This window comes from Agelaius phoeniceus, chromosome 7 (genome assembly GCF_051311805.1).
Source record: "Agelaius phoeniceus isolate bAgePho1 chromosome 7, bAgePho1.hap1, whole genome shotgun sequence".
NCBI classification, from domain to species: domain Eukaryota; kingdom Metazoa; phylum Chordata; class Aves; order Passeriformes; family Icteridae; genus Agelaius; species Agelaius phoeniceus.
The window spans coordinates 21,021,736-21,049,620 of NC_135271.1; the positions used below are offsets into that span (position 1 = coordinate 21,021,736).

The 27,885-nt window shown below is 45.5% G+C and overlaps 1 protein-coding gene across 1 annotated transcript; it reads right to left on the minus strand.

Moving 5' to 3' along the window:
* Window positions 1–5,727: 5,727 nt before the first annotated feature.
* CAVIN2 (caveolae associated protein 2) lies at window positions 5,728–15,858 on the minus strand. The gene is made up of 2 exons (XM_054636367.2): window positions 15,236–15,858; window positions 5,728–8,287 (listed from the first exon to the last, which is right to left on the minus strand). Exons 1-2 carry the CDS (start codon window positions 15,626–15,628, stop codon window positions 7,505–7,507), a joined length of 1,176 nt encoding a protein of 391 aa, XP_054492342.2. The 5' UTR covers window positions 15,629–15,858; the 3' UTR covers window positions 5,728–7,504.
* Window positions 15,859–27,885: the final 12,027 nt, after the last annotated feature.

The window sequence follows — 27,885 nt, forward strand, 5'->3', positions numbered from 1 at the left end:
ATGTGATCTGTGAGCTTGCACTGCAGACCTGGCAAGGTGCTGTCACCATCGTGGGTTTCTGCAGGCTCAGGCTGAGCTATTTTGGTGTAAGATGTTGCTTTTGCCTATTCCAGACCAACTTGTGTCATACAAAAACTCGAAGCAAAATAAAAATGATTGACTACATTGCAGAGTAAAAATCACTTCTAGACCTAATCCTGGGCATTGCTTCAGCAATACATTTTGGCAGGTTGAGAGATGATAAATATTGAGCTCTTTGCTCACTGTTGCTGTCTGTTACATGGCAGCTGTCCCACAGTAATTTCTGATTCCCTACTCCCATTTCCATCTTATTGAACTGTAGACCCTGTTGACCCTTGTTTTTCCTTTTTCCCGTTTTTGTTGATGCCTCTTGGTTCGGTCCCAGCCTTTGTTCTGGGCACTCTGCCGGTGTTTCTCAGCAGCCTTTCAGCCCCTTCCTCCAGTTCCCCACCCTTCCTAGTGACTCCTCCCCTCACACATTCCCTTCTCTCATGCACACCCCGCTGTTCCACTCCTTACCCACATTTTCCTACTTTTTTTCTCCTCCTACACACATCTTGTTTAATGCCTCCCTCCACTTCTGGCTGCATGTCAACTATTGTATCATTAAAAATTACTGAGAGCTAATTAAAATAAAAATATCCCTGATGCATTATTTCTAGGACTAGATTTGTAGGGTCCTACCAGTCTATTTCCTTTTTTAGCAAAAGAATTTACAGCCATTTCAAAATCCATCAAAACCTTTCCAGGTTCTCACCTTATTTGAAGCTGTATGTCACATATATTTCATATCTATGACATAGGTAGTGTTTAATAGCTACAGCATGACATGATTTTGTTTCAGTTGAGATCTCTGTGCTGTTGAGCCCAGCCCAGGAATGTGTATTTCTGTGTCCTGGAGCTTGCTTTTCCTTTGGAGAGTTGTGCAGTGGCACACACAGGACACACAGGTGGCTCTCCTAAAGAGCTCATGCCTGAATGTGCCAAAAGAAACCTCCTTCTTTTCAGTTTTACTTAGGACATGTCACCCTTCAGCTTTCAGTCATAACCTGCTCTCTGACTGCCAGTCTCCAGCTATTGCCAACAGTAAAATGGTGAAACTTGCAGGGAAATGAAGGTTATTTAGAAAAAGTCACACAGAGCTCATAGCTTTCACTGTGGCCATGTGGAAGTGACAACTGACCCTGCAAATGCAGGCAACTTCCATGTGTTCATAATTTGTTTACCACTAGTCAGATGTTCTCAGTGTCCCTTTTTCCATGTCTCTGGCAGTGCTGTGCTGAGCTGCAGTGGATCAGGGACCAGGCAGGGAGTTAATGCAGCTCATGTTGTCACCCTCATGGGGCTCGTTTGCCTACAGGCATGTCAGAAGGAACAAGTAATATAAGGGCAGATATAACTGTAGCTGGCAGTGCTCTGAAAAGATGCTGAAACTCCCTTTAAATGGATAGTGTAGGACATCAGGAGCTAAGTAGCTGAGGAGTAAGATAAATTTTCTTGAACAGTGCTGTGTTTCTATAGTTGGGCTGTGCCTGGTCCTTGATCTAAATGAGGATGTGTGTGTGCTGTCCAGTGCAGTCATCCCTCGTGTGCTTTTTGTTCCTAACACTGTGCTGCACATTTCCAGTATCCATCACAGTTCACATCACCTGCACTTCTACACAGCTCAAGCCTGATGGGAGGGAGTGAAGAAGGCAAAGCCAGAGTCTCCTCACTGCAGATAATGGCACAGGGGTTACAGTGACTTTCTGCTCCCTACCTTCAGGAATTTGAAGGTTCAGGGTGTTTTTCCACAAACCTTGAGGGAGGAGCAGGGAAGCCTGCAGTGTGATTGATGCTGTGTTGGTTGATGTTCTGCTCTTTCACGTTGTGCCTGCACAAGCCTGAGCCTGCATGTGCAGCTTCATACTGGAAAGGCCAAGAGCAAACCACGTGTCCCTTCTGTTGGTGCAATCTGGGCTTGGTTCAGCTGCTGGGGATCACCCTGCAGAGCAGAGAGAGATGCAAGCTTGTTCTGTCTCTCCATTTTGGATTATGGCTGCTGGCTGAATGTGTGTGTCCTTGAATTTGCTAATTGTGCTTTTCTAATTATTCTCCAGCAACGGGCACTACAGGTTTTCTGAGCTCTTTGCAGCAGGACACAGCAGACTGTGTTGTAAGGGAAATGCAGGACAGCCCCACACACACACAGACAAAAATCATGTAATCTCTTGTGATGATCCAATGTGATTATCTGCTGGGATATTCCAGGGAGCTGTACGGACAAGTTGTTCCAAGGCCAGATTTTCCCTGAAGGGAGTGAAGAGTATCACCATGATTATGGAATTTGGAGGGTGCAATGCAGCTGTGATCTGAGGGAGAGGAAATGTTGGAGAGTTTAAAGCCATTGAGTGGCAGAGGAGCAATGCTAGTGTGCAACCTTGCTGCCAGCCAGTATAATACAGTTCCCAGTTTGGATCAATTCCAGCTCTCAGACCCCAATTTGCTAACCATGGGGGGAAGGACACAAGTCCTCTTTTAGAAGGTCAGTATTATTTAAGGTTATTGAAAGTGAGTAAACCTGTTTCACCTTTATGAAGAAATCATTGCTGTGGAGTTTTTAGGAGCCACACAGTTATAATGAATAATGAATATATGATACTTTGTGTAGTGTTTAGCTCAGCCTGAGAGAGAGAAAATAATGGAAGTCTCTTCTTTCTGCCTGGGTGTTCAAATGAAGGAAAATCAAAGCTGTTATACCAGAGCTATATATCAGCTAACATATTTTAGGAACTGTGGAATGATCATAATTACAAAAAAGTCCTCCAGAGAGAAATTATGAGTCATAGTTTATGTTCTCTTTGGTGTTGCTATGGAAAAAGAGGTTAGTGCCAATGGTCATACAGCAATATTAATCTCTGATCTGAAAGAAAAATAAATAACAATCTCTAGCTTAACCCAAAGCAGATTTATTCCCAGTTACTGCAGCACAGTCCATTAAAGGGGATAACCACATAAGAAAAATTAAAGATGACGTTGATTATCAGTTTTCAACATGCAGTTAGGGAGAGTTCCTTATTTGAATGCAGACTCCCACAAATGACCCGGTGGAGTGAGAGGAAGGGGGGAAAAGGCAGTTTGATCAAAAGGAGGGCAGGAAAGATCAGCCACCACTGACAGCTGCAAGTATGCTGATTAAAATTTCTTTATGCATGCAGTTAGACCCAGCCCGGGGTGGAAGCTGGTTCAGTGCAAATCCTGAGACAAAACCCTGGCAACGGGCAGTCTGAGGCGGTGGAAAGCGGCTCTCAGCCTTTTTCCGTTTATTTGGGAGAGCCGGGGCGGTGAGTCAGGGAGCGGTGGATGCTTGGGTGCTGAGTCAGCACCTCCGGGGCTCTGCCAGTTCTTTCCTGCCCCCCGTCTCCTTGCCGAGGCAAAACCCTGACCAGGACCGGGGCCAGACAGCTGCGGGATTCGCTTTGCTATGGGGGAATCCTTTTCTTTGCCCGTAGGAAAGATGACCTGGCACCTTCCCCTTGACTCCCAGAGTGAGTGTGTCTTAGTGGGTCACAGTAGAACTTTTACCCCTGCCTACCTGATGTTGTTTGCAAGAGCTGTGGCTATGCTCTCTCTGTCACAGGCAGCTCCCGACAGCACAGACCTTGCAGTCAGAACTTAGCTTGAAATTTTGCTCAGAGTGCACCCTGCAAAGCAGGGCAGAGCCTTCCTTTCTGCCACACCGCTGCATCTGCTGTGCTGATGGCAGGAAAGCTTTTTGTTGGGTTGATGAGCTAAGCAGATTGGATTGGGGAGATACAGGGATCTCATGTCCTGCATCTGTGCACGCAGCTTACTGATGATCACAGGAGCTGTACGTGTGGCCCAAAACCATTGTGTGGCACAAAGCATCTTTTGAGCCAGCTGAAGGCTTTTCAGTAACCTTCAGGGTTGGACTGGCCCCTTGTGAAGAGTCTGACCTCAAACAAATTGCCACTACTTCACTAATTCTTCTGAGCTTGCCTCTTTTTTAAGTGTGTGACTATCAGTCATCAGTTGTGCAGCTGTTTGGCATTACAGCCTGCAACAATAAGGCGTTTGCACTGCGTCAGTGTTAAGGGCTGTCCAGGTGTATTTTACCTTCTGATCCTTTTCTTCTCTTTCTTCTGTGTGTTAAAAGAGACAGAACATGCTTCGCTCAGGTCTGTATGATGGCTTTCACTGCACTCCCTTATTTGACAATGAAATGGTCCAGAAAACCCCTAACTATGCCTTTTCACAGAGGAGCTGGCTCGTGGATTAGCACGTGGGGGTCAACATGGGATGCTCTTTGCTCTTCCCCCTAAAAGGGGACAGAAATGTCAGCTGGTTTTGTGTCATTGAAAATGGAAGTATCAGCAGCTGCTGAGTGCTGCTAGTTTAAATATTTATACCATAAGGGCTTTATCACACCCTTTTTCTTTGTGCAGAGCTGCCGCCAATCCTGGTGGAGGTCAGACTCTGAATCTGTGCAGCAGCTCACAGGTCAGGTCTTCCAAGGAATTTTGGTACAAGTGGAGCTCACTGTTACTGAGTTAGGAAGTGTAAACAAGCAGTTTTTAAAAAAAGTAATTATGTAGACAAAGCTGTCAGCACTATCACAGAATACTCGTGCATATGCCTGACATCTGCCAGCCTGATGAGATCCAGGCACATGCTTGAGATACTTGAAAGAATGCAGTGCTGCTGGTCCCACAGTCTGCAATCCTCTACAATCCCCCCTCAAACAGGAACTTCTGCAGGCTGATGTTTTCAGTCAGGCCTTGAGAATGGAAGGCAAGGGGAAAAAACAGCTTGGGCGACATCTTGAGAGCCTGAGCTTGCTTCCTCCTCTGGTTTATAAGGCAGAACAAAAGCAGACATTCACAAGTTGAGAGAACATTTTTCTCTCTTGCAAAGCATGCTCTCTTCTGTTTGTTAGGATTACAGACCTACCTGTCCTTGTACATGTGCAATTGTGATGGAGAAAACATTTAATTCCAGTCCTGCAACTGATGGCTGTGTGTGTGTGTGCTGTATTCTGAAGTGGGTATTTGAGTTAATTCCCCCAGATGCTCAGTATCTGCACGTCCAATGGTTTTGCTGGATAGCATTGTAATGCTCTTAGAACACTGTGCATGGGATTCATTTCAGCATCTCTGAAACTGGATAAAGCATGGCCAGGGGTATTGTTTGAATTAAAGCTTAGCAGGACAAACAAACCGGCGTATCTGAAAGCAAAATGTAAACATGATGCTGGGGCTCCTGGTTTGCACGTCGTGGCTGTGGGAGGTTGACAGCTGCTGCATAAAGGTTAAACGTGCTTTCTTTGGTCTGTCAGTAAAATTAAGCCTGCTAAAGACTATGTGGCACTCCAGAAGACAAGAGTTTATCTGTGTGCATAAACAGAACATAGTCTTCAATATAAATATGCTTTCAGGACTATTTAGGGTATTAGGAGTATGCTGCAGTCCAATAAAAAGATGCAGATTGAGCCAGGAGATTTTGGAAAGTGCCTGAGTATTTTTAGATGGGCTAGAAGTGTCTGGAAAGCAAAGCACTGGTGTTTGCATTGCTAAATAACAGCATAGGATGAGAAAGAAAATGGTATAGATACAACAGGGACATGAACTGAAGTAATAAATACTTGACCTTTAAATTTCATCGTTGCCAGCTTCTCAGGCTGCTTTCTCCCAAAGACTGACATGGCTATGTTTTATATTATGCTTTTATTTGTCATATTCATAGTTAGTTACAAGTAAAAATTATTGAAATCCACTGTAGTTAATACAAAATAAAAATATAGCTGCACGAGTTATGCCATGATTTTTCTTAGAAACAGTATCTTCTATATGATACCATGCACTTAAGAGCTTAACTCTTAACAGTACTTGCCTACACTAAGCTCTGACTAACGAACTTCCAGTGTGATTTACTGGTTACAGATATTATCCCTGTGGAATAATACCTGTTAATTATTTCATTATGGTACTTCTGCTGTAGCTTGTATTTCCCCTGTAATTTGTGAGTCTAAACACAAAAGGAAGCAACCTTTTAGTGCAATGTTAAGTATCAGTAGAATTTTTATGTATATAAAAAAATAAAAATACCCCACTGCATAAACAACCAAGGATGTAAGGGAACTGTTGTGGGTATTGTGCTTCCCTTTCCTCCCTTGCCCCTTACCTTTAAGTGACAGGAATGAACATTCATAGTGAACAAACTATCTTTCAATTAATTTTGAAAAATTACAGACTAGTAATTTTGAGAGCAGGTGTGTGACTTTGATCAAAGTTACTAGCAGAGAACCACATCCTGTGGCTTTGCAGGCTCATACTTGGGTAAACTCATCCCTGCCATGAAGTTCAATCCATAACACATTGTTCCCTTTGGACATGCCTGAAAGAGTATTTCACCTTTTTGAAGAAATTGTCCTTACATCCCTGTAATTATCTAACTTTCCTGTGTAGATATAGTTCTATATACGAAATAATCTGTAAAAAGATAAATTATGCTATTTTCAAAATACTCTGAGATACAAAGTTGTGCAGGTGCAAAATTTGATAGTATATTGCTATAAAGACTATGAATTTATTAGTGTTATCTGAGTATATATACTTTAAGCTGGGAGTATAGATTGAATACTATGGGGGGTTATTTTTGCTTTTTTTACATTTCATAGCATTTCATATTTTCTTCAGGATACCTTCATGTTCCTATCAAACACTTCTTTATTTTCAATTTCTGCCCCCTTAAAGGTACAGTAACTGATCACACATTCATGCTTGTCATTCATGTATTTCCATAACTGTTAGATTGAAAAATACTTTTTTTTGCCCCCCCACCTTAACACAGTGATTTTTTCTAAATGAATAGTGAGTGACTACTGGCAAAAATCTTTCCCCCACTGAAATGGATGGAACTGGGTTTTCAGCTTTGCCCTCCAAGTACTCTGCTCTTTTAGTCCTATGGTGCCGTGGAGCAAAGCCCCAGACAAACTGCACGTGTGTGCACAATTACTGAGGCTGTTAGCATTCACAGAGCATGGCAAGGCAACTGAAATCAAACATTGCCATTGGTATTCCTACATTGACGTACAAAACTACTCACAGTGCTGGGAAATTCTGGGGGGAAGAGAAGAGAACAGAAATGCTTGGGTCTTGACTACTCTCCACACGTTCCTCTGACCTAACTCTAAGAAAGCCAGCTGATCAGCTTGCTTCTACCAGACATCCTCTCCTCCTGCTAGTCCCTGACACCAGCTGGCAGCATCTCTAAATTCATCAACACCAGCGGCTCTGCCTAAAACAGAGCACGTTGCAGCTTTAGTCGTTGACCTTGCCCACTCTGCATTCCAACACGATGCAATAAATTATCACTGCAGAGGAAAGCATGGAAGAGTCGCTCCTCCTGCCTGTGCAGGTGAAACCAGTTCCTCCCCTCGGGAAAACCGTGTGTATCTGGCAGGAGAAGGGGGGGCTTGGGCTGCCTACGCTGTTTGGTCCACCTGCAGGACGGCTGCTTGGGTCGTTTCTTCATCAGACTGCTCCATCTCCCCGCTAAATGGGTTTCTCTCATCCAACAGTTTCTGGCTAGAAGCTTCTAGAGGCACCCCGTACTCTTCGTCATCTTCCACGATGGACAGCTCGATGTTGTTGTTCATCGTGGCCTTCCCTTCCCCTCTGGCCTCCTTCTCCAGGGAGTCGCTGGCTGCCTGGCCCTGCTCGGCCAGGGAGGTGCTGGGGGTCATGTCCGAGTGCATGCTGGCGAAGGACACCTCGTCCTCGTTCTCGGCCTGCTCGGTGCTCGCCGTCTCCGAGGGTCTGTCCTCAGCTTCTGCGGGGCTTTCCCCTTCACGGCCTTTCTTCGTGCCGAATCCCACTTTGAAACCTGGGCCCTTGGCAGAGGAGGATTTCTGGTGATGCACGGTGAGTGACTTCTTGATCTTCTCTCTGCGTTCGGGCGACACGATCTTTGTGCTGATCTTGTTCATCTTCTTCTCAATGTTTTGGCGGGAAAACGCTTTCTTCAGGCTGTCCACCTTCTTGAGGCTGGATCTTTTAAGTTTCTCAGCTCTTGATTCTTCTGTTTTCTCCTCTGCACTGTCATCCAAGTCATCTCCCTCAGGAAACATTTCATCATCTGAACCCAACTCCACTGTGTGCAAGGTTTCTTCCAGTGTTTTGTTCTCATCCATGGGCTCCTCTTTTCCTTCTGTAATGCTAGGAATGGGCTCTTTTGCAAAAACACTGGCAGGGATCTCATTTTCCTCCTGAAAGAATTGACAATATTTGAGTTTCATAGTTCACAGGATACAAATTTAATAAATAAAGCACAACCCTGAACAATTATTTTCCCCCTCCTCAGGATGAGATGAATGCTGAACGTTTGTTGGTTTTTTCAATACATTTAACCAGTAACAAACCACTCCAAGCCCATTGAACCATTAGATGGTAAAGTTTAAGGCTTATGAGCTGTCAGCTGTAAGACTACTCTTTCAAAGTGACTTGGGATGTATGCAGAATAGAAACCCTGTTCTTTTAATTTATATCAGATACTCTTCAGCAAGAGTTTAGCTGTCAAGTTGTACACCTGTCCCTGGGGAGAAGGGAGGGTATGGTGGGGAGGGAGGTTGTACTGCAGACCTCCAAAAGTCACATAACCCCACAGAGCTCTCAGTTTCTTGAGCCAAAGACTCAGCATATCCCTGCAGAGGTGTTGGGTCCATCTGGGAAGTATCCCAATTGGCAAATGCAGTTAGCACTTTTGCCATATTCCTAGAAAATATATGTTGCTCTTAGAAATGGATTGTTGATATTGAGAAACCATGAAGTTTATGGTGTTTAGAGTGTATCCTATTTTACAGCTATTTACAGAAAAAAACCCAAAAACCCAAACAAATCAATTTTGTTGGTAAATATTAAAATGTGGATAGGACAACTCCTTGAAATGTAAGGATACAAATTTATGGTATACAAAAATAAAAAGACACTATACCACATAGAGAATAAGAGCTTATAGCTAACAGGGAAAGTATTGCTTTTTAGAAACAAAACCAAGAAAGGACACAGAAAGAAAGAATCTAAAAACAGAAGAGGCTGAGCAAGGGCAGTAGCTGCGGGTCATAACGAGGGATGTCCGTGCCCACCGAGTGCACAAGCTCTGCAACCCCGAGCAGCTCAGAGGCAGCACAATGAGCACTCTGTTCTCTGCAGGTTTTGCAGGCATCTACCCATGCAAAGAAAATGAGGCTCTTTGCACACTCCCTTCCCCTCTCAGCACTTGGAGCCTTGGATCTGCATAGTCTCTACTCATTACCTTCTTTATCGCTTTCAGACAGAGTGCATGCAATTTCACTTCCTCACATGCACCGGGAGGATTTTCTTTTCCCTCCTCCCTCCCCATTTATCTTTAGATACAAAAAGCAGTAAGTGCTGAGTGAAATGGTTGTAATAGTCTCAGATCTGTCCCTGGTGGGCCTGAGTGTACAGTTAAGGGGAAAAAAGGCCACATACACATCCAAGTTCATGCTCATTATTTCAGGACTGAGCAAACAGTTGTGATCACTGCAGAGAATAGTGTCTTGGGTTAAATTTGCTGTCAAGGCTGTTGTACATGGCTGTTGTTTAGTCTGGGGAAGAGGAGGCTCAGGGGTGACCTTACTGCTCTCTACAACTCCCTGAAAGGAGGTTGTGGCCAGATGGGGGTCAGGCTCTTCTCCCAGGCAACCAGTGACAGGACAAGAGGACACTTAACTGTGTGTCAGTGATTTGAGTGTGCTGGTTAATATCCCATGTGGATATAAAAATGAAAGGTACAAAAGAAATGGAGCTGGTCTGACAGTTTGTACACGCTTTGTTCCTGTGGGTTCTGCACACCTCTCTGGGCCAGTGGCCTCAGTCAGATCCACTGGCACACAGCTGTGCAAGCCCTCTGCCCGCAGGGGAACATCTAATGAAGCCCACACTCTTCTCCCCACACCTATTATGTTGCTGCAACTGTCAACAACACTGACCAAGATAACAAAACAAAGGAAACCTGCACCAGCTTTAAGTGAAACCAGCTGTTAACTGCCGTACAAATATTTATATTTTTTCTCCACTGCAGGTAATGAAATGTGGATTACATGAGTGGGTGCAGCATTGAATTATTCCCCAGAGCACGAGAACTCAGGATAAAACAAAATTTTCATGTCTAGTGCATTCTTTCCAAACATAGGTAATCACACACAGTATTAGACATCTGAACATTCAGGTGTAAGTGACTGAGTGGTATAGAAAGCTCTGATTTTAATGAGCAGAGAGGTGGGTTGTTAGTTTTTAAGTATTTTATCTAGAAAAGTGGTGTCATATGAGTTTAATCACAGCGCAGTCTGAGCCAGAGATGGGTCTGAAAGGTCCTTCTCAAGGTCAGTTTGGCTCTGTCGAAACTCAAGTGCTGCATGCAGTCCCTAGAATAATATGGATACAGATTTGATTACCATTTTTATCAGTTTTCTGACTGAGTAGAAGAAAGACTTTCAGACTACCCATGTTTATAAAGGGAAAAAAAACCCCAAACAAAAATGCACTGCATAATAATGAGCTAATGACTGCATTAAAAGCAGATCCTAGGTGGTCCTTGGCTATCAGGCAGTTCTGGAATTCAGGTGATCAGCCCTCTGTTTAAGCTTCCTGCATGGCTCTGGAAAACATCAGCCTCTGGGCATCTATTTGTGTGCTTATAAAATGGGAATGACACCCTTCCTATGTCATGCTTCCCAAAGACCTCAGGATTACAGGAACCATGAAAGTGCAAATGAAAATAAATGAAGTAAAATGCTTTGAAAACATGAGGGTGCTATAGCAGGAATGCTCTGTGGTGGAACAGACCTTTCTATTTCAAACATGGTTACTGATAACACCTTGTAAGTGGGCTACTGATAACTTTTTGGTCTAACAAGTTTATGTGACAGCTGTATTTTGTTTTTGATACATTTTTAAGCAGGCTGCTATTTCATTTAGGAAGACTAGAACAATACACTGAAAAATGCCAGCTGTTACAAACTGCATAACTATTTTCCATGCCAAAAGAAGTAGAACTTTGATCTCTTCTTCTTGATCTAATCTAAAATTCTAAGAAAGCGATACATCTTTGTATTTTCCACATCTGAATTCAAAAACAGCCCTTGCATTTTTTTTCTCAGATGGGCTTGACTGTAGGTAGCTAGCTCCTCTGAATTTTATTTTTCCATGTAGGAGATGAACAGAATAGTGGAAGTCCTCTGCATAAAACAACTCTTGCTAACACTGGTAATACTTGCACAGTTAAAATCAGTGCCTTCCTTGTGGCTTTTATCAGCCATCCCTGGGAACTTCCTGCAGGTCAGAATTTCATCCCTATCTTTTACAAAAAGAAATAAGATCCATAGGAGTGTACTACAAAACTGGGTGGCCTGAGTCAACAGGTGGCTAATTTACTCAGGAAATGCTGATTCTCTGATGCTGAATGAGGGAAATCAATCTGCTTTGGTTTGGTTTCTTTTGTTATATTTGCTGTATGAGGCCATGACCTTCAAGAAGGAGAGAAAGCATTTTCCCAGTCCCGCTCCTCTGTATGTTGCTGTTACATGCCCAAATGATCAGTAGCCTAAAACTTGTTTTACTATACAAAATAGGTCAGAACATGACAAATCCTGAAACCAGCTCCAGCTCCTTTCCTTTGGACAAATGCAGCTCTGCAGGCTTGGGTGTCACGGTGTCATGGAGGGAAGGCAGGAGCAAAGTGCCACCAGCCCATTTGCACACCCTGGGCAGGCTGGGGTGGTGGCTGCACTGTCCCCTGACCTCCCACAGCACAGCTGGGCCAAGCCCAAAGAGCTGTGGGAGGTATTTCTGTCATTAATCAACATCAGAGTATTCTCCCTGCAAGGCTCCAGCAGAGAATACAGCATTATCAGCTTGTAGTTCTTCTGGTTCCCTCACTTGTTTGTTTGTGAGCTTGAAGCTGCTTCTGCAAAAGAATATTGCAGTGATCTGAACAAAAAGGTACAATAAAATGGCTCATTTCTGGTGCCCTCCTCTTGCTTCATTTTAGGATGAAGGATTTACCAACAGCAGTATCTGAAAAGGACTTGCACTTTAGTATGCTTGACCCCAAGCTGCAATTTTGACTTATTTTATCTGTCCTATTTCCATGACATTTAACCAGTAATCATGACATTTAATTGAAAAATTAAACATGAGCCTTTTTTTTATCTTCCATTCTGCTTTTGCAGCTAAAAAAGCAAACAAAACCCCCACCAAACCAGAACCAAAAAGCTGGTCATGTGGCGAGAACAAAACAGAGGGGAACAATGCCAAAGCTTAACAAGGATTTTTAAAACAGTCACTTCAGTGTTTTGCTGAATTGCTGTGTCATTTATAATAACTTTTGCATCCTCAAATTCTTGGAATGGAGCTCCCTTAAAATATGCCACCAATTAAAGAAATATATGCAGATGTTCTAGGGAGAGAAAACTAAGAGCATTTTAATGGAAAATATGTAAATAGGTGAACTTTTCTAAACACAGTTCATTCTCAGTACATATGCAGAGGGAAAGCTGATGCTGGCACGTGGCAGCACAACTTCATAAAATGCAGATCTGGAGCTCAGTCGTGTGTTTTGGCTATGCTCAGTGCTCCCACCAAGTATTAGAGAGTTTAGGGTATATGCTGAATGCAGAACTGAATCACAAATGTGAATTTTTATTTTCATATTGAGCTGTCTGCCTGAGCTGGAGAAGCTGATTCTAATGAGGAACATGCTCTGTGAAGTCTGGCATTGTTTTTTTCCAGTGGAGAAGAAGGATCCCCCAGCTGAAGAGGAGTCCCATACATCCAGATTCCCCTTTGTTTTCACCGGGATCTGGCGTCAATATGGCTTCATTATGTGACTTCTCCTTCCTGCAATTGTTTTTCCATGGATTCCTGTGCAAGGCAGGACAGAAACCCAGCCAGCCTGCTGTTTATCCCCTGTGCAGTTATCCTAGCAGGGCAGTGCCCTGCTGACCACCAGACTGTCCCTGCTGCAGCCTGAAAGGAGGGACAGTCCATGCTGCCATTTAACTGCAGGCCACCGCCAGGAGCAATTCAAAGTTGTTTTTGTTTTTTTTTTTTTTTTTTAAGCAAATTTAACTGCAGTGTTTCTTTTTTTAAGTCTTGTGCTCCTGATCTGCACTGGCTTGGGACTGGTTAAGTTCATCATCCTGGACTGTGGTGACATATTTTCTGGTGAGAGATAGGAACAGAGTCACCTAAATCCCTGTAAAAGCTGTGGAGAACAGACCTGCTGTCCAAAGGGACAGGCAGAGGATTTTCTTTATCTGCTGTACTGGGACACGAGCCTGTGTTGTTTGCCTTAGGTTTGTGCACTATTAAGGAAAGGTTCAGAGGTTTCAACAGGCCTTAGCTTACACCCCTATTTAGTGTCAGGAAACGAGCCAGCAGGATGCTGCTTTACCCCTCAAACCCTTCCTGGGGATTTTTACTGCTGCTTTTACCCAGTCCCCGCAGATTTCTGCCAGTGGAAGATCCCCACCCAAGCTAACCCCAACTGTCCAGCACGCACAGAGCTCTGTTTGTCTTTCCTCCCTGCATTATGTCATCCTAAAATAGTAAATATTGAGTTCTCCTGAGGAAGACGCTCCTTGCAACAGCAAGGCCTTGATTCTCACACTCAGAGGTATGAGAAATGTTAAAAATTACCTTCCCCCAGGCCTTGTTGGGGCGCTCACCCCACGGGACAATGTCTAGGTCTGAACCTGTCAGTTCATTAGCCACTCATTAGCTAACAGGGCCTGGGAGATGGCACAGCCATGGATCCTAAATTACTTGCAGAACTGCAGAGAACATGTGTCTTTTAATTTACCCAGTCTCTGGAATAATTTCCCCATTCCTTCTGGGGTGGAAACATGCTGCAGCTCCTCCTCTTCTGGCCTGACAAGCCTGGACTGTAATTTGGGAGAACAATAAGCAGGGAGGTGGGGGCTTCCTTTCTGGGGGAATTGCCTGTGCACTAACCAGGCCTGCCAGCTTTTCACAATCAAGCACCGCTCTCTTATTTTGGGATTGTTTAGGAAAAAGCCCCAACAAGCCAAGGGGCAGAGTCAGTGGCTGACAGAGGTAACACCCAGCTGACAAGCTCAGAATGGTGAGGAGCCCGAGCTGTGACTACCCCAGCCCAGAATTTGCTCTCCTGCCCTCCCTCAGTGATTTGTGGAGGGCTGTCTTTATTTTTTTTAAATATGTGAAAGTCAAGTCCTGTGTTTAGTTAAAGCTCATGGCATGCTCTATCCAGACCATTGCTTAAAAAGGGGAAAATATGCAAACTGCTGCTATCACTGGATGGACTCCCAGGAAGCTGAGTTTTTAAGCTGAATTTTTAGCTCATCCCTGAATGGGCCAGATCAGTCCTGCAGAGTGAAGCACGGCATGAGGAGATAGGGAGATGCAGCCCTGCCCCTCTCCTGCTTCCAAGGGCAGTGGCAGTTTTTAGGGGCATTTCCACTGCAAGTTTGCAAAATGGGCTCTTTCCTCAAGTTTCCCAAGACTTAGGAAAAACATAAGGGCCCTTCCAGTTTACTTGAACCCCAGAACACACAATAAAACAAACCTCTCCCCAAACATATGCTGGGAGTTAGTAAAACACGGCTCTTTCCCTTCATTTGCAGAGAACAGAAGCTGGCAGATTTTTCACGCGTGCCAAGAGTTAGCAAAACAAGGTCTCTTTCCTCACGTTTGCTAGGAGTTAGTAAAAGACAATTTTATCTCCAAACTGCAAGAGTTAAAGAGAAATTCTATTCTATTCCCAAAGTTTGCTAAAAGTTAGCCAAAGAAAGGAAAAGAAAACAAAGAAAAAAAAAAGTGTTTCCCTGAAGTTTGCAAGAGTAAAAAAGAAAGACAGCTCTTTTCCCAGATTTCCTAAGAGTTAGGAAAACATGCTTTCTGCACGTCCACGAAGAGGAAAAGCGAGCGTTTCTCCTGAATTTGCTAAGAATAAAAGAGGGCGCGTTCCCCAAGTTTAAGAGTTAGCAGAAGACTACTCTTTCCCCAAGTTTGCTAAGGTGAAGAGGTTTTTCCTTCCACGTTTGCCGAGTTAGCACAAAGCCAGCTGCGATGTCCGAGTGTGCCGAGGTTAGCAGGCAGCGAGCAGCAGCAGCAGCGGGCAGTTCCCGGGGCCGGGAGCAGAGCAGGGCTCTCACCTGGAAGATGAGCACCTTGAAGCGGTCTCGGCGGAGCAGCTGGGCGTGGTGCTGCTCCAGCCGCCGCACCTGGTCGCACTGGCGGTCCAGGCGCTCCCGCACGGCGCGGGTGTGCGCGCACACCTTCCGCGACTTCTCCAGCAGCTTCTCCACCGCCTCGCCCGTGGCGCCGTGGCTGCGGCACAGCTTCACCAGGTCCGCCTGGATGCCCCGCACCGCCCCTTCTAGGCCCCGCTGCCTCTGCTCCATCTGCCGCTGGTGCCCTTCCACCGCCTCCAGCATGGACACCAGCTTCTCCAGCAGGGCCAGCACGGTCAGCGCGTTCACCTGCCCGCCGCCCGCCTCGGCCGCCGGCAGCGGCGGCACCGCGCTGCCCGCCGCCGCCTCACCCATGGCTGCGCGGCCTGCACCGCACGGCCCGACCGGGGCCGCTATAAGGGCAGCGCCGAGCCCTCCCTCGGGGAGGTTTCGGGCAGGGCCCGGCCCCGGCCCGCCCTGGGCAGGGCTGTGACCGCCCCGGCAGCGCCGAGCCTGCCTCGGGCCCGGGCAGGGCTGTGACCGCCCCGGGCAGGGCTGTGACCGCCCCGGGCAGAGCCGAGCCTGCCCCGGGCCTGGGCAGGGCTGTGACCGCCCCGGGCCCGGCCCCGCTCGGAGCGGCCCGCGGTGAATGGAATGAGCTGCCGGCCCTTGCTCGCTGCCTCCTCGGCAGCATCAGTAGATGGCAGGAGATACCGCGGAATGCAGCCCCTCTGAAGGAGGAGAGGGAGCTTGTGTTGGTGGTGATGGTCCCGGGGAGAGGTTGTGGGTGTAGACTGGAGTTCAAGCTAGTCTGAAGGCCTTAAACTAATAAGAATAATTAAAAGTTTTTAATCATTGCTGTAATCAATATCGCAATTATTGCAGTAATCGTATGTCGACGTGCTTTTAAAAAAAGCATACTCTTTAAAAAAGTAAATTTCTGCTGTAATAAATACATTAGTTATTACATTAATCACATGTTAATGTGCTCTGACAATATACAATATACAAAAATATACAATATACAAAAATTATATCAGTACATTTATTCTTATATCAGCATCCTCATGATAGTTTGTAATAATTGTTATAATAATTAACAAACTTAGGAAACATTTATTCATGGTGCATCAAATCTCCCATCGTTCTTCCACCCTGTGCAACAAAAGATGGGGTTTTGGGGTTTTTTAAAAACAATAATGCAAATATTTTTATCTCCTCGTTGTTGTTATTATTACAGGCCTTTAAAAATAATTTAGGTGATGATTATTTTATTCTATTCTATTCTATTCTATTCTATTCTATTCTATTCTATTCTAATTTGTTTGGTTAGTAAAAAATCCGAAACAAGTGTAGTGTTGCATGGGTGGAGGGAATGCCAGAAGCTTGGATTCCCTGCATGGGATGTGGAGATTAGCTGGGCACTCTGGTTGTCCTGCCCAGATTCTCCAGGGTTTCTTCAGTAAGAAAGAATCATAAGGTTCAGCGTGGCTGTTTTGGGGGAATAGTGATAAACTGGGTGTGGTGGCAGGGGCACTGTGTTCCCAGGCACCAAAAGGAGCTATTTGGCATGGAGAAATACCAAGCTGTTTATTTCGAATAGAGCATAACTTTATCTGTTATCACCAGGGGAAATGTTGCAACATTCCGTGGACTTGGGTGGCTCATCCTGTACTGATGTTCTCAAGCAGTCAAGATCTGTCTTCTCTCCTTTACATTTGCTTGGAAACAGGACTTCTTGCTGCAACACAGATGTTTCTAATGCTTGGATATGTAGGATTCTAATATTTGGGTAGCTGAAATATAACATTTTCTAATATTTGGCCAAATATGCTTTGTGATTTCCCTACATCCTGCAGGTTAAAAGCGTCTATTTGGAGTCCAAATGACCATGATTTCTGACCTTTCCTTTGTACACAGAAGAAAAGAAAAAAGCATTTTACCATGAAAAGGAATAAAACCTAATGACTGAAGAGCTATGCAAATGAGTTACCCATTTCAAATACTGTGTGCTTGAGCCCCTGAATGTTCTGCAATGTTGCAATGTTACCTTTTTCTGGTCCTTGCTTTTTTTTTTCTCCTCAGGCTGCAACTTTTATTCTTCAAGTTGTGGGAGCTTGAAAAATGCATTTGTGAGTGAGTTCACTTTGGAAAAAAAAAATCACCGACTCTGCCAGAGCTGTCCACAGGGGAAACTATGCTGAGACTATAAACTATGCAGGCTGAGAGGGGAGTGGACATATTTTAAAGGCACAACCTAAACAAAACCCTTCTGTTTGCAGGAGCTCTCCCTGGCAGCAGCACCTGATCCGCCCTTCCCTAGGAAGGGCGTGTTTGTGTCTCCAGAGGGCGGCCAGTGCCAGCCTCTCTCACACAGCATCCCGCCCATCTCGCTTCCTCTCTCCCTCCCTTCGTTTTGGCTGGAGCCGAGGCAAAGAGGAGGGATTTTTGCAGGGAGCGGTAGCTTACCTTGCTCTGGCAGGGAGCAACCTGTGTCCATGCCCAGCTGCATATCCTTCCTGTGGCAAAATAGCTTTTTAATTTTCCAAATTAATTTTTTTCTCCAGTTTTACTGGGCTGTGGTGAAGCCCTGGCCTGGCTGTGCTCCCAGCTGCTGGCCAAGCTGCCTTCCCAGCCCGTCCCTGGAGCCTGTCTCCTCCAGCCTTTTTGCATCAGCCTTCTGCTCTACCTGGCAGAGATGGATGATGGAGGAGAGAGCTGCCCTGTCTATGGAATCTAAAGAAACACTCTCCTGACTCCTGCTGTGAGCCTTCTGCAAGTTTTTGAGTGTTTAAAACTCCCAGCCACATGTGCATCCTACAGAAAAGCTGTGGCACCCCAGGGGAGCCAGCACCAAACCCAGTTTGGGTTCCTGGTCAGTCCTCTGACCAGGAGGTCCTCTGACAGCAAAGCCAGGGACAGCAGCCCTGATGGAGCTACAAGGGCCATGGACACCCATGGCAGAGGGTTCCTCAGGGCCTCCATGGCTTGGGAAGAGGTGCTGTGCTGTCCCTGTGCTCCCTTCCCAGAATTGTTGCTTGGGAAAGGAGGGGTGATGGGAACGGGAGGAAAGATGGCCCCAAACTGGTACCTGTCCCATTCTGCTGCTAAATTCCAGCTGGGGGTTTTGACACCAGCTGTCAGCTCTGATTACCTGTCACTGTTGTAACAACACTGTCAGGCTGCTGGGCTGCCAGTGCTTGGAGGAGTTGGAGAGATTTTATGCAGGTTTGGGGTTTTTAATTTTATCGATTAATTTGGCAGAGTAGTGGAGGAGGTTTTTTGCCAAGTTTCAATACAGATTTTACTGGTGAGAAACTTTCTAGGGGAAAACATTTTACATTTATTTAGAAAGAAGAAGCATTAAAGAGATTAAATTTATCAGGGTCATCTGATATAAGTCAAGAGTTCTTTTCATGTAAAATCAATATGCGTGAATTATACGGACAAAAATTGGAGGTTAACTCACTCATTACTTACGTGGTGCTCAGGATAATAAATGTTTGATGCTGGAGCATTACTGATAATTTATTAGGCATGGAGTAATAGGTAAAACAAAATGACAGGAAAGGATGGAGAAGGGAATTAATAGGGGAGGGAAGAACAGCAGGAGCCATACAGGTCATTGTCACCTTATTGAATTTCATGTCCAAGCTACCAGTGACTTTAAAGAGATGGTGTGAGGCCATCTAACTGCTAAGCTGAAGGGCTGGCTAATGGGAAGAGCTGTGGAAGGTGTGGGAGGAGAGCCCAGCATGGGAGGGCTGGTGCCTTGAGGGGCTGATGCCTGCTATGCTTGGACAGGGCAGAGAAGGGGATATGGATGGGACATGGCTTGGGAAGAAGTGATGCTGCATCTCATGCACCTGAGCCAGCAGGGTCTGCACCCAGCAAGGGCTGAAGACATGAAACCTGGTTGTCTGCTGCTGAAGGGCTTCTCTGAGGGTCACAGGGCCATTTCCCTCCTGTCAGCCTGCTCCATCTGTCACGGTGATGCTTGTCATGCTGCTGGCACCTCTGCTGCTCTGCCAGGGCTGTTTGACACTGGTCAGAGCGTGGACTGGCTGGTTTGTTAAATGTTAAACGTGTGATGATTGAGTGAGGTTTATGTTATTAGGCAGTGAGACTAACAATGCTGATGGGACTTACTCCAGTGGAAGACATTTCCCCTGTCAGCACAGGTTGCTTCTCCCAGGGACACAGCCCAGAGAAATTAGCCCATGAGCCCTTAATGTTGCCTTTTGATGTTTTTTAAAGAAAGTAGTATGTCTGTAATGAGTCAGTCTCACTGGAAGCACCCTGTTTGTTGTGTTCTGAAAGCATTAGAGAAGAAAAGTAGTGGGTTAGAGAAGCAGGGACTGATGTCCTGCATTGTCTTTGGCACTTTGGACCAGCACAACTCACCCCAGGCTGCTGATGGATGCCAGCAACTGCAGTGCATTGTGGACCAGCTCTCCTCTAGCAGTAGTTACTAGCCCTTAAATTCTGGGAAGGTATCAGTATCTCAGATGTGACATAGTGTTTTGTGTAGAGGAGCAAGCACTTGAGCTGGGGAGGGGAAACCTCTTACTGCTCCACAGCTCCTGAGGCGGGGGATTCAGCATGCAGCCTGGCAGGTCTGTGGAATATTTGGCACGAGGGGAGCAAGGGGAAGCCCACTACCCATGCACAAGGTGGATTGGGATCTGGGCAGCATGTGGGCTTCTGCTGGAAGAGAGGGAGCTTGGTGGGATGGGGGCTGTAGAAGGAGGATGCAGCAGCATCCTCAGCACACTGGCAGTGTGAGCCTTTTGAGAGAGGCTGTGGGCGAGGCAGTGGCTGGCAGAGGCTCCAGGAGGACACCACCCCTCCTGCAGCACTGTCCCTGGGGTGTGCAGGGGAGCAGGGCCCTCGTGCAAGGGCTCTGTGTGTCCCATGGCCACCCAGCCTGCTCCCCACAGAGGGAACCCCAGTGCCTGGCTCCCAACTGGTGCCTCTGTGCTCACAAGAGTTACTGCATTTGGAGAGCCCATTGGTGAGAATGGGGAATCTCTCTCTGCTATGAGAAATTTTAATATTTGGAGAAAGGGAGAGATGTGGCTGTCTGACAGGAAATGTATCAGCATAGAGCAACATGAAACTGCAATTTTACTCTCTTGTGCAAATGGTATCCAGTGGAACTTAATATGCAATGAAGAAATCCACTTCCACTTTATCGGCCAGACTAAATCATGTTGTGCACAGGAGACTTCCTTTTGCTGTGTGCCAAGTAGTAATGATTCTATGCAGACTTGCAGACAAAGGAAAAAAATAAGCCACATAAAAATACCATATGTGCCAGGCATTTTCTGTGTATTTCCTCAGACATTCGAGGAGCGCAGTAATAAAGTACATGTTTGGTTTTTGGTCTTTTTTTTTTTTCCCTTTGAAAAGCAAATTAAGTTTTGTGAAGGGGGAAAAATAGTTTCCTTAGCTTCAGATAAAAGAGAATATTTCAGCTGCTGGGCTGGACTTTTCTGCAGCTCGGACAAAAGCGAGGTCAGGACACCAGCAGTCACAAATGGAGCAGCATATGGCCGGTCAGCCCGGACCTGCCAGCGCATTGTATTCCTCCAGCAGATATGTGGGGCACGGAGCAGGAGGAGCAGCTCCATGAAAAAATGATACAGAGGTGATATTAAAAGGACCTGAAAAATGGCAGGAGCTGCAGGTTGGGCTGTGGTTACCTACAGGGAACAAGCTCTGCCTTTGGAGCAGAGCTCCAGCTCCGTCCTCGACACCTGCTCCTGCAGCCGAGCCTTTGTGTGGCTGGGAGCACCTGCAAGGTCACAGGGACCAGGCAGCCCGAGCTTCAGGGAAGGGCCTTTGCTGTTCCTGGTAAAAGCCCTTTCCAAATGGAGGGTGGGCTTTTAGGAACTGTGCTTGAAATGCTCGCCAATGTTTTAACTTCCTTCAAAAGGGCTGTGTTCTTTCTGGAAGAAAATGCTGTTTGTTTTCCCCAGTTTCAGATCAGAAGCTATATATGGAAACAGAGCTACTTTTCCCTTTCACTTTTGGATATTTCTGGAAAAAGGGGATGTAGTTTTCAGTGAAAGGCAGGATAACCTGTCTGGTTCTTCTTTCCCTCTTCAATAAAAGAGGGGGAAAATTAGAAAGCTTTTAATAACTTGAAGCTGAATACACATATATGCTTTCTTCTAGGATACTTTTTATTACAGTATGCTCTCAATGATTTATTGTCTTCTGAAATTTCTCAAGGAACATTTAAGAAATCCACCCTCTTAGATAGGACAAGAATAGGTTGCTTCTGTGAAGACTGACAGTGTTCTTTTGCTGGTGTGGAGATTACTTGAGGTGATGCTTCATCCTAACAGAGGGGACATTTTCTAGCAGGGATTATGATGTGAATTGTACTTAAAAGGTGTAGGCACACAGAGTTGGTGGTAGCTGGGAGTGGGGCTGTGGCCCAGCCTCATCTCTAATGGGCTACAGCTGTGAGCAGCAGGTGACCAGCAGGTGAAAGCAATGAGCCATGGAGTGCCCAGGGGCACTGACCAACCACCACAGGGAACACAGGTGCAATGAATGAACAATCAGAGGTATTAAAGGTTGGGCTAAAGAACAAGAAGGGCAGATGCCTGCAGCCTTCTGGAGTGGAAGGATGTTACTCTGTGTGGGGAGATGCCTGAAGATTTCTGAAGAAGTAAGGTGTTACTCTGTTTGGGTTGAAGCTTTCTGAAATGGTGTGATGTTGCTCTGTGTATTGTGGCTGTCTCAACTGTGGTGTATGGTGTGACGAAAAAGAATTGTGCCTTTATTGAGAATTTTTATTGTTGTTACAAAGCTGAAAGAAGAGGTTTTCCTACTTTGCAATCAGGTTGTTTGGACTAGGATGATAATGAAATAATGTTTAATGGAAGCAAGTAGGGCATTAATTATGTGAAAAGCATGTGAATGAAGATCTGTTTTCTGCAGATAATTGAGGAGACTTGAGTCACTTTTGGCCTGCAGACACACCATCATTCATATCTTTTGAATCTTTTATTTGAGATGAGCTGTAATGGACTTGGAATCTAGAGAGTGTCTTTCCCTCGTTGCTGAGGCATCTGTCATGTTGTGCCATGCTACTTCATGTTGCTCTGATGACATGGCAGAAGATAACAGCACCATGCAAAGCCGAGCGTGATAAATGTGACATGGCACGTCCAAAACAATACTTGCTTTTAGTAGATCAGTTATCCTTTAAAAGCTAGTATTTAGGTTTGTCCTTAGATAATTCAATAGCTCCCATCTCTGGTAGGAATGATGTCAACCTGAGTTACTGTTTGTGATGAGCAGCGCTGATGGGACGTGATGGCATGAAAAGGATGAAAGAGCAGCAGGCTCCGGGTGCACATCCCAGAGCTCATTGCTGAGTACCTGGTCAGGGCCAGGTTCAGGGGCTGGGCATGACAGCAGTGTGAGAAAGAGTCAAACAGGATCTGTCACAGGCCAGCTGTCCTCCCTGACAGCCTCTGCCCACCACAGCACTTTGGGTTTTAACTTCTCCTTTTGCAGAGGTCACCATAGAGTGCCTGCATCAAGGCAGTGAAAGAAGGAGGAAAGAAAAAGCAACTCCTCAAAAATATGGAAAATCGTGTGAACTGGTTAAATGAGGAACTGAAATCAAATTGTTAAAACCCAAATTTTGATGTAAATCTTGCTCAGCCAGTTGGTCATGCAAACTGCATTGGTGTGATCTGACAGGGCCCCAGGGAGAAGCCAGCTCTGCCCCCTGGGAGCAACAGGGTCAGAGAGCATCCAAAGGTCAAAAGTGGGGTGCATCCTGGACCTCCAGAGTTACTTCCTCTTCACAGAGGAATATTTTGAAAACTGTTTATTCTTACATGTGAAAATCAGAAATCTAAGCTGGAAGAATCTGTGGTATTTGACAGCCTTTTTTCTCTTTTCTCCCTCTCTCTCACCTGCACTCTCCCCTTGCTGGCTTTTATATGCCCTATGCATACTGCTGTCTGCTCTTGATAGTAATTATTTTCAGTGATTCAAAACACTTATTAACTTAGTTTAAAAAAAAATGCATATTTTTCAGAGCCCCTGTTGAGGTTAGAGGAAGAAAAAGAAGGTTAAATCAGGTACTGAGCATCCACAGTGCACAGTATTAATAGCTTATTTATTACTTCACAGGCATTAAGCATTTTTATTCAGAAGTATTGAATAAGCAGAAAGTAATCTACATAGGAAACAGCTGAAATGTCAGGCTGCAAATTAGTTTGTTTAGGCAGCAAGCACTGAGGGTTTCAGAGTTGCCCTCTCATGTGCTGTCGTGCTCTGGTTACAGGCAGTGACCCTGCCTTCAAATCACAGCCATGAGCGGGCTGAACTTGGTTTTTAACCCGAGCACAGTTCACCAGGAGTTATTTACATGTGCTGGCTGCAGGACTGAACCCGTGGTGCTGCTCAGGGTTTCACATGGCTGCCTGTACAGCCTGTAACCCTGCACAGCCTGTAACCCACCCCAGAGCTGTGACCCTTCTCCTCTGCCATCCCAGAGAATCTCCCATTGCCTGCACCAAGAGGCTGCTGCAGCCCCTAAATGGGTGTATGTATAGCCTGTTTTTATTTTAGCTCATGGATCTTTAGCTGCTAGAGCCTGACTCTGTCCACAGGCTCCAGGCTGTTTTGCCAGGCTTTCTGGTGATATCTCAGACAATTCAGGGTTGCAGCCACATAAAGGTTACTCCTGCTGTGAGAAGGGATGGTGGGGAGGTTGCACTGGGTGTACTCTGCTACTCCTGATCCTTTGCCAAAGTCCATTTTGTGTTGTAGTGTCGAATGTGTTTGAGCCAGCTCGTGGGAGAGCATTCTGTTCTCTGGGTGACAGGGAAGTGGTAGGGTAGCCCATCTTCCAGGCTGGCCTCTTGCTGTGCATCCCATCAGCCCTGAGATCTCTGTTTAGGCTGCCAACACACAGATCAATTAGTCCCTGCCATGCAGGGTACCCTGAGGAGCAGCCCAGTGCCCCACAAACCAGTCTGGCCCTGCAGAGTATTTCCTGTCTGCCACCAAAGAGCGATGCCCTTGTCACCAGGATGCAGCTGAGATGGATGTGAAGCCATGACCCAGATGTGTGAGACTCTGTCCCATAATTAGTCCTCCAAACCAAGCAGCTGCTAGGCCATTGCTTTTCACCTGGCTCTCACCCTGATCTCATGCTCACATGGTGCTGCTTGAATCATTTCACTAAAAATTCCCCGAGTGATGCAGAAATCCGTGGCAACTGTACCTGTCCCTGTCTGCACAGTGTCACCTGCAGGCAGGTCCCACAGCTTCCCCTCTTCATCTCTTCTGCTCTTCATCACTTAGGAAGGGAGGACAGGGAGAGCTCGGGGATTTAGGGCACACGAGGAGTACATGGGGATCCCACGTACCTGAAAGATTTCCTCAGTATAGGATTTTGATTTTTGGTACTGCGGGTCTATCGTAAAGGGACCTCATCCCTCAAAAAAAAAAAAAAAAAACCCAACCCAAAACAAACACCAAAGTATTTTTCCCTCTGAATCTTCTGACAGCATTGTAAATTGCTGAAGGAAGGGTTGAGAAAAATCAATCTTCATTTGGGAAGGGCTTTTTCTCCTAGCATGCTTTTTCCACAGAATCTCCCTTTCCAGATTCCTCATTGCTTGCCAGGAGCAGTAGCCACAAATCCAATAGTGAATGGGAGCAAGAAAGGCCATAGCAGGGGAAAGTTGTAATTGAAGAAATAGAGCAGCATGTTTTTGCTTCTGTTTTTTTTCTCCCCTTAGATAAACTCCCTTTCATAAAACCCATAGGCCCGCAGAAATAAACATTTTTTTTCCATTGGCATTTTGCTTTAGCAAAGTTTGTTCTAAAAAGTACAGAAGAACAAAACAAGCTGTTTCCTCACTGCTAAACATGTTTACCCAACCTCAGAGCTTCACTAATAACTCTGTTTCTTAGCACTAGACATCATAGCAACTATTCTGCAGTGTACAGTGCTGCAGTGGGCTGGTTTGTTTGTTTCTGAGTGATTTCCAGGCATCTGAGGATACCACGCTGCGTTAAGGCAAGCAAGATGCTTTTAACCTTCATGCACAGATTGAAAAAAGCTGGCTGCTCTAAATGAGCTACATGTAAGCTTCATATTAGTCCAAGGACTAATATGAATGGAAATCCTAGCTTCTTTAGTGACTTGAGTTGAAAAATAACATTTAAGGGACTCAGGAAAATATCTTTTCCTCTTGGACAACACCCAGCTGAATGGGAGACACAAGGAAAAAAAAAAGGCAGGCTAAATTCTGCAGTAAAACATAGCACTCCTTCCATCCTCTCTGTTCCTCTTTTCTTTTTAGTGCTGCTAAATATTTTCCCCCTGTTTATCATCACATCAGTGGAGGGCTTTGTGTAGTGCTACAGCACGTAATTCAAGGAGGCAAGCAGCATTCTTTAAAGCTGTGTGTTTTCCCAGATTCAACATTACTGTGCCAGACAGCAGGTCTGCACCTTCTGCTGCTCTAATGAGCTTTGAGAGGAGCAGGCAGACAGAGCAGAGTGTGGCTCTCCACCTGAATCCTCTCTACGTCATTTGCCAGATCCACGTTTGTATGTCCACGAGAGCTCTCCATCTTGAGATGTGGGAGTGTGGGTGTTAATAAAAATGAAGTGGTTTAAAAATAAAAGAGAGAAAAAAAAATCCCCCACTTCTGGCCAAGTTGCGCTCAAGGTGTGTGCTATAGGGATGATGCAGGAGGTTTGCAGTGAGCCATTGGATGGTTTGAGAACTGCAGATCCAGACTAAAGGAAAAAAAATATCAAATTTTCTCCACTTTATACCTTTGGCAAATAATTTCACATCTTCTCCTATTACAAAATATGGTAATAAAGATTAAGATTTAAAGATTTAAGAGCTGATGGTAGGAACATATGGGATAGAAGGTTGTGGGAGGTTAAAGAAGTCTTCTGCAGTCCAGCTTCCTGGATAATTTTCCTCTCACAAAAATTTAGTTGCCTTTGGAATGACCCAGTTCAGGATGCGTTTGCTGATCGCTATCTGCCTTCTCTCTCGGTGCTCCGGGGCTGTGCCCGGGGCCCTGGGGCACTGTCCCAGCCCCATTCCCCCCCCTCTCCTGACGGCAGCCGCTTCCCCTCCTCTCCTGCTGCTTTCAAAGGATAACCCAAGTATTTCAAGGGCTGAAATCCCCATCTCGCTCTCAACTGGCTGATTTCCTTTGCCTTGTGACTAATAATTAATTAGGAAAAGGTTAATTCTGCACCTTCCAGTACTTTTTCTCCAATGTTATTCAGACCATGGTTATTTTCCCTTTGCTCCTCTGTCTCTCCTGTAAGAGTGGCTTTTTTTTGGGATTAGTCCATTTCTGATCTTGACATTTTTTGTCTGTTGCCTTGCACGTCTCTATTTAACAGCATATTACCTGTGTCGCTTCATGTGAAATCCATGTAATTATTTTTTAGCTTTGAAAGGTTTTTGCTTTCAAAGGGCAAACAACTGTTTTCAGCAGTCTTTCCAGGTGCATTAAGACATGTGGGAACTTCCAAACACAGTGGGAGGAGAAGTTTCACCATCAGCAGTGTCTAGAAGTGCTAGCTGGTGTCCCTTGACACTTTCTTTGTGGAAGATGATGGTTGTCTGCAGAGGCTTTTCAGCAGCTAATTTTAAAAGCATCTTAAATAAATCTGTCCTTTAGTTACAAAGAGAGAATACCAGGTAGGGACGAAATGTCTGCAATCTATTGTGTGTGCCCTTCTAGAAAAATTCAAGGAAAGAAAACAAAGTTTGAGAAAATGTTAAGGCCTCTTTCAAAATATTTATTTCTGGATCCAGGGTTTTCTTTCTTCATTAAAAGTATTCATCAAATTCAGCATGATGTCACCAGTTGACCAGATCAGTGTCAGGTGTCACCAAGGGCTATTTGGTGTCCTCAGATTCTGCTGAACATGGCCCAGCAAAATCAAGGGCAGTGATGTGTTCTTCCTTGGCAAATCCTTGCCCTGTGTGGCAGTGTTGTTAATTTTCTTTGTGCCAGCAGCAGTGGGGAGCAGCGTGGTGCAGTCAGTGAGTGGTGCTCAGTCAGGGCCAGGACACCCAACCCTGGCTGGTGGCCAGGGCATCGTTGCAGTCAGAAAAGATCTTCTGACATTTTTGCTCTTTGTGAGCTGCTGCCTTTGTGCCACTCCCTTCAGAGGATGACTGCAAAACGTGCCACAGACGTGGGGATAATCCATGTTTGAGACCCCTGGTGGGATCAGAGGTTTCACATGGGATGGCAGGTCTCAGTCTGCTGAAGGGCAGTGCTGTGCAATGCTGTTGGTTTTGCTGCTTCACCCTGCTATGATTGACATATTTTGTCATCAGGATATGTTGATTTGGCCCAGGAAAAAACTTCATCTAGGAACACTAAACACGTACATAGAGCAACCAAAGGCATGGGGACATGGGAGGGCAGGTCAAGCCAGTGTGAGGCCCGTATCTAGCACTTGTGGGGGCTTTGGGGTTCCAGTAACCCACAGGGGGATGATGTTTCCAGTGGTGTGGGTGAATCTGAAGAAGTGGAAGCTGTGTAACACAGAGTACCTGTGCAATATGTGATGTACAAACATTCTGCATCCATTAGACC

What these genes read in the sequence shown, in the direction of transcription:
- CAVIN2 (XM_054636367.2), bottom strand. Translation starts at nt 15,628, where the DNA reads ATGGGTGAGGCGGCGGCGGGCAGCGCGGTGCCGCCGCTGCCGGCGGCC. An exon ending in TCAAGGTGCTCATCTTCCAG is followed by an intron (nt 8,288 to 15,235) that starts GTGAGAGCCCTG and finishes CAATTCTTTCAG; the next exon opens with GAGGAAAATGAGATCCCTGC.